Source organism: Coffea eugenioides, chromosome 1, assembly GCF_003713205.1.
Source record: "Coffea eugenioides isolate CCC68of chromosome 1, Ceug_1.0, whole genome shotgun sequence".
NCBI classification, from domain to species: domain Eukaryota; kingdom Viridiplantae; phylum Streptophyta; class Magnoliopsida; order Gentianales; family Rubiaceae; genus Coffea; species Coffea eugenioides.
Window position 1 is genome coordinate 47,468,812 of NC_040035.1, and position 8,908 is coordinate 47,477,719.

Sequence of the window (8,908 nt, forward strand, 5' to 3'; positions counted from 1 at the left end):
ATGACTCTCTCCTCTTGCATGTTTAGTCTCTTCCTTGTTCGTATAATTAGGCTGTTGGTTTATATTCAAGTTCCTGCTGCATTTTTTTTTAATTCTCATTTCTGCTTTTGTTTTTATCTGCACTTTGCTACTGAAAAACTTCACAAGCAAATATTCTGTGCCTACAAGATCAAAAAACACCAAAGCTTTCACGCCATCTGTGGCCCTTAAGTTATTTATATGCTATTGCAGGATTGAAGAGTCTCTAGTCGCTACTTTCTGAATTAGGATGGTCAAAACGTCGGAATCTTTCCTTTTTCATCTCTGTTTCTCTTACCTTGCCTGAAGATAGTTTATGGTGTGGAAAAATGTAATTTTGGGTGTGCAGAGCGTTATATTTATCTTGGAGGAAGGGATGGATTTGGTGGTACGATGGAAAAGTAGCTCGCTTACACGAAAAAGAAAAAAAAAAATAAATTCTGTTCCCTTGTCTCTTTCCTGTTGTCTGCTTTTAGCAATTCTGTTTTCATTGTGTTAAACAAAAGTTCCAATCTTAGACTGGGCCTCCAATCCAGAAATCTGATGATGGTACATGTTTTTTACTTGGTTCGATTCCAGTAGAAAGTGAAAATCTTAGACCATCACACCGATTGACCGTGTTGGGTTCCCTTCCTCAGGCCCGCGTTTGAATTTGTAAGGCTTGAGTTTGATTGGTAGATGCAATCAAGTTAGATCAGGGGAAGAAGAAGATCGGCTATTCCCCATGCAATATGGTACCGGAGGAATTTTTATTTGCGCTCATAGTAAATTATGTCCAGAAGAAGATGATGCAGTCACAGTTTTTACAGACGAACGATTACTATGCAGCCATCTCTTATGGACTCTTCGTAGCTTTAAAGCTAGTCTGTGTTCAGAATAATTAATATTTGTTACTCATGTCCAACAAACTCTTGAGGCCCGAAGGCCCAGAAACTTCTTACTATTGAGCCACCATCTTTCAAAAAGTATTATGATATTATCCTCCGATCTTACCCAAATTCAACCCAAATCTAATTTATTAGAGCAGGATTTGAATTTAATTATCAAATACTTTTGATAAGAATAAAATAATCTAACGTTTTATGGCCATTGAATCGAATACAATAAGATTTCATAACTGTTAGATTAAATGATACGTTCTTAACCTAAAAAACAATTATGTTACCTAATTTCGCCTATCTGTTGTGTGTCTCCATTATCTTTCTCTCCCTCTCTATTTCGCTTCATTATAAATCTTACAAACTAATTTTTTTGCCCTACCATCTCTCGACTTGTCTTTGCTACTTTTGGCTATTACAATTGCATCAAAATCTGTATTTAGTGTTGGCGGTAAGGTGATTGATAAAACTAGTGCAAATTGCTTCCATATATGGTTGAAGTATTAATAACTACTAATGATTGGATTGAATCAATAAAAAAAATGAACATGTGTTTATAAATCTTCTCACTCTATTGTTTATTTGTTATCGATTCTCATCGAATAACTTTTATCTCATTCACTATTTAGGGTTGGATTGCAAGACATCTGGAGGCTTAAATAAAAGATAAAAAAAGAGGTACAAAATTATATAATTTTGAAATAAGACTGAATATTTGTATATGTTATATTGTTTCACACAAGTTTTGCATATACACTACCAGAAAAAACGCCACAAGCAACGGAAACTGCATGTTAACAAACACTAGGAAGTAATGGAAATTTGCTGCTAATCACGAAATCCTCCTCAAAATGAATATATAACTTCTTTTTGATCTCTTGTCTTTAAATTTATGCACACACACACACATTCCCCCACCCTACAACACAAAAAAGAGAAAAAAAAAAAGGTCTTTTCACTTTCGTGGACTATAAACCTAACATGCGATACCGGGCAAATGTAGCCATCGTGGTTGTTTTAGCGGACCGTATCTACGTCCTTCCACAGTTCATACCAAGGCCAAAGAGGTCGGCTAAAAGTATAAAATCTAACCGACACAAAAGATGCGACCATGTCCAGCAACTCCAGTACTCAGCTGAGATTTTCGCAAGTCATCGGGCAACTAACATCCAGAATTTCAGCATCTTCATTGCCATCTAAAATGCTAACAGCCAAAACCAGAATCACAAAAAGCAGTCAATCAGAGGTGATTTTTTCAACACAGTTGTGGGCAACGCAAGACCATGGACGTTAAAAAGGATATAGAACAGAAAAAGGGGCATTCTACAATAACCTTTGGATGATACATCAACAAATTGGACTGCTGCTAATTCTTGCCAAGCTCTGCCTGCACCTAAACGAAGATGAAGAGAGTAATAAGAGGAAGAAATGTCCCATCCACGAGAGGAAGGGGTTATAACTGGCGGAGTGAACAAGTGTGGGAGAGAGGAAGAGACACAGGCAATTCAATCGTAAATAGAGAAAGTGAACACCGAAAACAAGAATTCGAACTCGGAGGAGGATTCCAAGCTCATTAATTAGCCCTGTCAATGCCAAGAAATTCAGATCAAAACAGGATGAATGAATCAACAGAATGATATCCATGCGATTAAGTGCACAAATCTATATGGGGCGGGAATGGATGTGATTAGCCAGAGAAAATCTACCTAGTCATGGACACAACAAACTTCTTTATTACGGAGAACATGTCCAACGTCCTACGTTTGGGCTAGCCAGTCAGAACGGAATCCTACAAATTTGGTCAAGACACAGATTAATATCTTCATCCTCAGGGCAGAAGTTAATAGCTAAAACTACTACTATTTCGGACTCGAACCCAAGAAGCCAAACCTATCAGCCAGTACGTTCACGTCTTCCTCTCCGCCACCTTCTTTCCCAGTTTCCCCTTCTTCATCAAACCCCTCATTCAACAACTCTTCCCAAAATCCCTCGTCAAGTTCCTTCTCCAGTTCATCCTGCTCTTCATCTCGATCTCTTCTCGCCGCTCTACCAAACCCCTGCATTTCTAATGCTAACGCCTCGAGTTCAGACACTTGGTAACCGTAGTGATCTCCAAATTCTGAAGGTTCAGCTTTGACGTGGTTTCGAACTTCACCGCTTCGGCTGGATTCTCCGCCTCCAGGCCCTTGATCAATTGGACGTGGTCTTTTCTTAGTAAAGGCTTCTTCAAGTTCTTTCCTTTTATCCTTTTGCTGGATCAATTGATGTATGAACTCCGGGTTCTGCATAGCTTTTGCTAGGAAACTCATCATGTGTTGCTGCTTCTTCTCTGTGCCCTGTAACCTCACCTCCATTGACTGAAGGTGTGCTCTTGTGCTTTGCTGCTGCTGTCTAAGTTTAACGAGTTCCATCATCAGTACCTGCTTGTCCCGCCGCAATCGATCCACTTCTGCATCAAGTCCAAATCTTCCTACTTCAACACAAGGGCCAAGAGCTTGCTGTGGAGAAGTAGGCTGCGAAGGTGCCTTTCTTCTCCTGATGTTCCGCAGTAGGTGCTTCTGACCCCTAAGAAATGCTTCATTAGCAAACTCCCATTTATCAGGATCAATCTTTCTAAAGCCCTGCAAGAATCAAAATTTTTCCTCTGCTTTTAGAGATGACTTTGACAAAGGCAATTATTTTTATTTGCACGAAACAACTTTAATTTACTTCTTTAAGACGAGGAGAACAAATTGAATGCTGGTTTTGTGTGTGAGAACCTTATCCTATGGTTATGTTGAGGCCAGTTAGAGGTTTCAGAATTAAGAAAAGCAAAATACTTTACCAAGATGGATAATTTATGTAAGGCAAAAGTAAAAGAAGTTTCCCTCATTAAAAAAAATAAAAAAAAATGAAAAGGAGAAAATAAGATTAAAAAAGAATTTAGAAGAAGTTGAACGTAAATCACACAATATTCCAGCAGAAGAGGGAAAAAAAAATAGGGGAAACTCAATTAAGCAAAGGACAAAAGAAATTATACGGTAGTACGTAGCAAGTGGTTGAATGAATTTGAAGAATAATGAAGGGAAATTCCAAAAGACAGGGAGAGAGCAAGTATTTGGAGCAAAGGAACAACAACTGTTTTAGAGAAAAATCTGTAATATTTTGTCACTGAGCGGATGTCCAAAAATGACGTCCCAGATGAATCTTCATTATAACCTACTTTCCCTCAACCCCCCCCCCCCCCCCCCCCCCCCCCTCTCAAAAACACCAACAAAAACAAAAAAAACCCCACCAAAATCACCCTCACCTTTCAAATCCCTAAGTTTCTTTGCTTTCTTTTTCCGAGAAAGGGGTAAAGGAGACGTTGCAATTTGTTTTGGCATGCTAAATGAATATCCCCTGGGTGTAAAAAATGTCATCACAAGACTCTGTTCTATAGTTCAGTAAACACTACCATCAGCTAGCATCTGTGTAATATGTATATGTCCAGAACTGACCCTGTAAATAAATAAATGCAGAATGCTCCTGCAGAAAAACATCATGGTTTTTTTTTTTTAACAAAAAAAAAAAAGAAAAAGAAAGCTGTAAGTAGTAATTTTCTTCCCCCATCTTAAGAACGCTGGAAATGACTAATAAGATGGGGAGCGAGGATGGTTAAAACTTAAAAGGAGGACAGAGAGCACTCACGTAAGTGTTTAGTTGGCGGACAAAGCTAGAGAAATTGTTGTGCTTAAAGAATCTAGGGAGGAGGGCGGTGGAGAAGGCATGAGGATCCCACACAACGAAACTGTGACCTCCTCTGCTCCAAGAAACAATGTGATCAGTGGTGGAATCATCCACCATGTCAAAGGTCTTGGTCAGGAAGGGCGGAGGGCCCGCGTCGTGTAGCCCTTCCATTGGCTGCGGCGCTAGCGTCCCGGGCGGAGATGAGCTTGATCCAGCATGGTACTGATCCGGATACTCTTCCTTAACAGGGTACGGAGGATCCATACTGCTCACTCAACCAGAAATGAAGCCCTTAAAAAATTCTTGAATATGGATGATATCTCTGGGAATTTATTCCCAGTGGAATTTGTCCAGTGAATGATGGAGGGCGATTAGAGAGTAATTGGAGAGGGTAGAAAAATGGTGAAACAGAGCAGCGAAGGGACTGCAGCGGAACAAGAATGCTGTAAGTGGGATGCGTTGACATGAAAAAAAAAAAAAGAAAAAGGAGCAGCAAATGAGAAAGATAGATAGAGATGATGGTGTACGAAAAGCAATGAAACGAGAGGAATATGGAAATTGTTTTCCAGGTGGTCTATGGCGGCAGAAGAGCAAGGTCGGTTCGGAAATTACAGTACCAGCAAGTGTTGTGCCGTCGTCGATACTGGGGGAAGCTATTTGAATAGTGCCGTAGTACTAAGTAGTTGTCGACTTCTCGTAGTAGTCTTTCTCTTTGAACAGTAGCTGCTGCTGGTGGTGTGGCCTGGGCAGTTGGAGAAGATGCCTTCCTTTACATAAATAGAAAGGAAGTTTACGCAGTTGGAAGGATTTTGTGATGGAAGGTTCTAGAGGTGTAGTAGCCCTTCGAACCCACCTTCTACGAACCCACATTCCGTCTATCTATTTATTTATTTTTTTTTATTATTATTCGTTTGTCCTTTGTGATTTAGTACTTGAATTGAATTGAGGGACTTCTTGATTAGGCAAAAGGATATTTTACTAAAATACTAGTAACAGCAGCACCGTACGAAGAGAGGAAAGTTCTGGAAGTTGGGTATGGTGGAGGTATGGTGTGGGCCACATACAGCAGAAAAGACGGTGGCGCTTACTGATTGGTTTTCATTGTCGGACACGAATTTTAGAGGATTCCGATTGGGTGGGGATGAGGTGTGGACCCCACCCTCCTCCACCCTTCACATGCTGCCACAACCACCCTAAACAAAAAATCCTGCCCGTGTTTTCCAGCTTACGGTGGTGACTGGTCGCTTGCCTTTTCTGCTTTGGTTCTTAACTTTCTTCATTGGATTAGGGGGTGGGTGTGGCGTCGGGATTGGCGGTGTGCCAGTATCCCACAGGGAACCTGCCATTTCCGATAGAATTACAGCTTTAGGCTTTGATTATTCACATTTATCTATTTGCCTCGTTTTCACGGTAAAAATTTGTTCTGGAGGCTCCTTGCCTAACTCTTAGAGAAGAGGAAAAAAAAAAAATTTTTTCCCGTTTTTCAGTTCTGTTCATTTTTTTTTTCTTTACCTGAGCTGAGCATTTCACTTGCTCACTCAACGATATAACACATCCCACAACGATTAAGATTATCGGAAATTATATAACTTCACAGAAAAAAAAAAAGAAGAAGAAGAAAAACTGAGATGAGTATAATCTTTCTCATTTCTGTTGAACAAAATTTTAGCTTTTGGTAAAACGTGAATTGGTCCTTGACGGTCCAAGTTCTTGTATGATTTCCCATTTTTTAATGCATTTCGTACTGTCTATGATTGTTCTCTCGAAACAAATATATAATAATTAGATGATATCAGAAACCTCCCTTCCCCTGATATCTCTCTTAATATCACTTAGTAGTACTTTTAAGATTTTTAAAATATTACTTTTTTCTCTTATTATTTTTTTGTATTTATGTGACAAAATTTAGAAAAATCCTAAACTACTCTTTTATTCATTTTGTTAAATAAAAATGCTCGTAAAACACATAGGGTTTTACTCCTGAAAAACCCATCACCTACAAAATAATTTCTAGTAATACCACTATATCACAACGTTATGGTGCATAAAATATAAACCTGAAAAACAAAAAAGACATTTATAAAGAAGTATACTAACACCAATTTAATTCTATATACTCAAAACTGATTTTTTGTGAACTTTTTTTTTCACAATCTCTTCTCAACCCCGTGGCTTAAATCTTTAAGTGTACTGATCAATACAAAAATTAACTCAAAATAAATAATAAAATCATATCCCACTTTATTACAATAACACAAAGTAAAAGATAAACAAAATTCAATTTACTAGAGTTTGTTTGGATAGGAAACTATTTGAAATAATTATTGAAATAATTTTGTGATGTGCATAGTGTGACATAAAAAAGTATACAGGTGAAATTCTCAAAAAGCGACGAGCACACAGGAAATTCAACTGAAAGCCAATTGTTTTCCGGTACGCTACACTGACAGTGGTCCTAGTATTTATTTGTAAGTCAAGGGTGGCGTGTCAATCTGTGGATCTTACTTCTGCAATCTCCAGGGTGGGAGTGGGGGTACTTCCGAGTAATTTTAATTTATATTGATATGGTCGTCCTGCAACTCAGGCAAGAAGGCCCCCACCCACCCTTGCTACGCCGTACGTGTAACATGTAATCATTAACTCGAAACTCTAGCCCGGCGATATACAGTATGTTTAGATAATAAATTATTTGAGATATTTTTATAAAAAAATATTATAATATGTTTTTATATGATATATATGAAATAAAAATAATTAAAAAATATGTTAATAATATAATTAAATTAGTGTGTATAAATAAAATCTAAATAATATACATTCCAAATCCCTACTCCCTCGTATTTTCTTAAGTACAAAGTGGGGGAATATCGGAGTAAATACAATGTGAAAAGAAAACAAAATAAAAGAAAAAAAGGGAAGATACGTGTCGAATCGCTGTCACGCAATTTTAAATTAGTATTAGTATTATCATTATTACTGTGAACCTTAAAGCCCTGAAGTCTCCACGTTGGTACTCAAAATAAATGAATAAATAACCAGGTTTGTTTGGATTGCGATTTATTTGTCAAAATATATTTGCTTACATTATCATTACAATTTTCAACACACCTTTTTATCTTTCCAATTACCTTTTTATCTCACATACATCACATCACAAAAAGTGCTACAGTAAAAATATCTCTAATAATTCACAATCCAAACAAACCTGGTGACATTCTTTTCTAGACCTTTTTTACATGATGTATTTTGTTATCGGTAAATCTAACTTTATTTGTTTAGTACAGTTACCTCTTCTGCCAATAATTACTTCGATTCATGCCTTAAATCATGGTGTAACTTTTTTTTTTGTAGTATTATTGTTATAATTAATGTAAAAGTATAATAATTAGTCTTACTCCTAATTTTCATGTAAATGTATTTTAGAAAAATATTAAGTTAGATTTACTTTTCTAACAAAATCAACTAATTTTTCTTAAATTGTGTAAAAATAACCAAAATTATTAATATTATTCGAGAAGTTTTATGCTGGTTTGGACCGACTATTACGCATGTCTAATAGTTGATTGCCCAATGATTGGTGCATGATCAACTCTACTTATTACTAATTTATATGCCAAGTGAGATCCACTCGTACGTAACCATCAACGTTTGGGCTGGTGGCTACTACCAATACATTAAGGTTTGGTGGGGCAACCAATTTATTACAATTAATTGTGGCCTTGATTAAAAAATCTAGATGAGTGCATAGTGCACTCGTATGTTCTGGTGGTGGTTCAATTCTCTCGAATTATCCCAAGATCTCTTCAGGCCCTCTCCCTCCCCATAATGTAGCAAGTTATCGTAAAAAGAGATCCAGCCGTACGTGCACATTAAACCAAGTATAACATTTGTAGTATGCATATATACACAACTCTTCCATTGGTCTTAAATCCACATATTTGCGTATTCAGTACTGGATGAAAACAAGGACAGCTGACGCGCTAAGTATGTAATTCTCTGTCGTCGCCACGACCGATTTTACTGCCACGCGGACGCGGTCACGGAATACCTTGCACACACACTCAACCTAACAAAAGAGATGCTTTTGACTGATGCAAGCGACTACTGTTGACGGAGGAGGGCACACGTGTTTAAAGAGTCCTTTTTGGGTTGTGGAATATTTCCGACAGCACGAACACGAGTCCGGTTTCAAGTTGCTTTTAGGAGAAAAGAAATGCGACTAAACGTCTCGCTAAGACAAATTGTTGACGTTCGCGATTGAGGTTGGTGGGCTTGTCTCTATCCAATATCGATCTTCAGATTTT

General features: G+C 37.7%; 1 protein-coding gene across 5 annotated transcripts; it reads right to left on the reverse strand.

Annotated features, from left to right (window-relative positions):
* Positions 1-1,748: 1,748 nt before the first annotated feature.
* Positions 1,749-5,425, reverse strand: LOC113780389 (heat stress transcription factor A-6b-like). 5 transcript variants are annotated; one of them, XR_003469528.1, is made up of 4 exons: positions 4,566-5,425; positions 2,787-3,517; positions 2,603-2,685; positions 1,749-2,479 (listed from the first exon to the last, which is right to left on the reverse strand). XR_003469528.1 is itself a non-coding variant. In XM_027326217.1 (3 exons), the coding sequence occupies exons 2-3, from the start codon at positions 4,866-4,868 to the stop codon at positions 2,756-2,758; spliced, it is 1,065 nt and encodes a 354-aa protein (XP_027182018.1). In that variant the 5' UTR covers positions 4,869-5,028; positions 5,222-5,425; the 3' UTR covers positions 1,749-2,755. The 5 variants fall into 5 exon arrangements, 3 of the variants coding, with proteins under 3 accessions (XP_027182018.1, XP_027182059.1, XP_027182120.1); XR_003469527.1 differs by having other exon boundaries at positions 1,749-2,092; positions 2,230-3,517; XM_027326217.1 differs by having other exon boundaries at positions 1,749-3,517; positions 4,566-5,028; positions 5,222-5,425.
* Positions 5,426-8,908: the final 3,483 nt, after the last annotated feature.